The sequence below is a fragment of the Diplotaxodon limnothrissa genome, linkage group LG16 (genome assembly GCF_057381915.1).
Source record: "Diplotaxodon limnothrissa isolate DT_005_m linkage group LG16, D_limnothrissa_male_GT1.1, whole genome shotgun sequence".
NCBI classification, from domain to species: Eukaryota; Metazoa; Chordata; class Actinopteri; order Cichliformes; family Cichlidae; genus Diplotaxodon; species Diplotaxodon limnothrissa.
The window spans coordinates 29,406,200-29,407,460 of NC_140611.1; the positions used below are offsets into that span (position 1 = coordinate 29,406,200).

General features: G+C 36.0%; 1 protein-coding gene across 1 annotated transcript; it reads right to left on the bottom strand.

Moving 5' to 3' along the window:
* LOC146616407 (olfactory receptor 4D1-like) lies at positions 1–927 on the bottom strand. The gene has a single exon (XM_085374582.1). The coding sequence runs from the start codon at positions 925–927 to the stop codon at positions 1–3; it is 927 nt and encodes a 308-aa protein (XP_085230708.1).
* Positions 928–1,261: the final 334 nt, after the last annotated feature.

A 1,261-nucleotide genomic window follows, 5' to 3' on the forward strand; every position in this document is an offset into this window, starting at 1 on the left:
TTATTTTCTCTCAAACAGAAACCTTTGATATGATTGCCTTATCTTTGGCAACTTACATCCATACATAAATGGGGTGAGCATAGGTTGAAAAATGAGGAAATACATAGGCAAAATTATACGAACTTCATCTGGTACCTGAGATACTAAAAACTTGAAGTCAATAAAGTAAAAAATACACCCGACAAACAGATTTGACACAGAGATGATCTGAGGGGTGCAAGTAGTCACAGCTTTCTGCTTGTTTTCTTTTGATGTTTTTCGACAAACTCTCAAAATCTTCATGTAAGTGACTGAAATGAGACTGAAGGGTATGAAAGCACTCAATAAGAGAAAGGATATGTTAGAAATAAAGCTTTGGATTGGAACTGCACATGAAAGTCTAATTATTAATTGGTGGTCACAATACGCATTGTGAATAATATTTCCACAAAACTTCAAACTGAAGATGAATGAAAATGAGAAAATAAAACTAAGAAATGAATACACCCACACCAGCAGAATCAACAAAAACACTCTCTCTGTGTTCATAATGACATTATAGCGTAATGGATGACAGATTGAGATATATCTGTCATAGGCCATGGCTGCTAAACTGCAAAATTCAGCAGGTGCACTTGTGTACAAACAAAACATCTGCAGAAAACACCACGGCACAGTCACCTCGTGGCTGTCTGAAAACATCTGTGAGAGCAAAAGAGGATACAGTGATGTGCTGCCATTTATTTCGTTCACACATAAATTACAAAGTAGTATATACATTGGCTCATGCAGTCTTCTGTCCACACGTATGACCACAATAAGGACTGTGTTTGCCACACATATAGAGAGGTACCAGACCAGTATTATAATGAAATAAAGGTATTTCAACCCTCCAATATTTCCATAAGCAGCCAGCACAAATGAAACAATCTCACTTGAGTTTTCCATTTTCTCCATAATATGTTACAGTGGATAAGATAGATCAGTAATAATGATTCATTAGAAAGAAATACCACACATCAATATAGCTGAGCAACGTTTCTACTATGATACCGTTCAAATGCTGTTTTACACACACATGTTACCTGATTAAGGCACGATCCTTCTCAGCAGCTGTTGTACAATGTCCACATTAGCAATCAAAAACAAACAGTTTAAGATTCAATTACACAGATTCTTAGATATTAAGAACTCATAACATTAAAATCAGCTGATTCCCTCCAGGTTGAACAAGACAAAAATAAGCTTCTGCTAATATTTATAGCTGCAACGCAGAGGAGGA

Bases quoted from the DNA above. Each gene is read 5' to 3' on its own strand.
- LOC146616407 (XM_085374582.1), bottom strand. From the start codon at position 927: ATGGAAAACTCAAGTGAGATTGTTTCATTTGTGCTGGCTGCTTATGGA.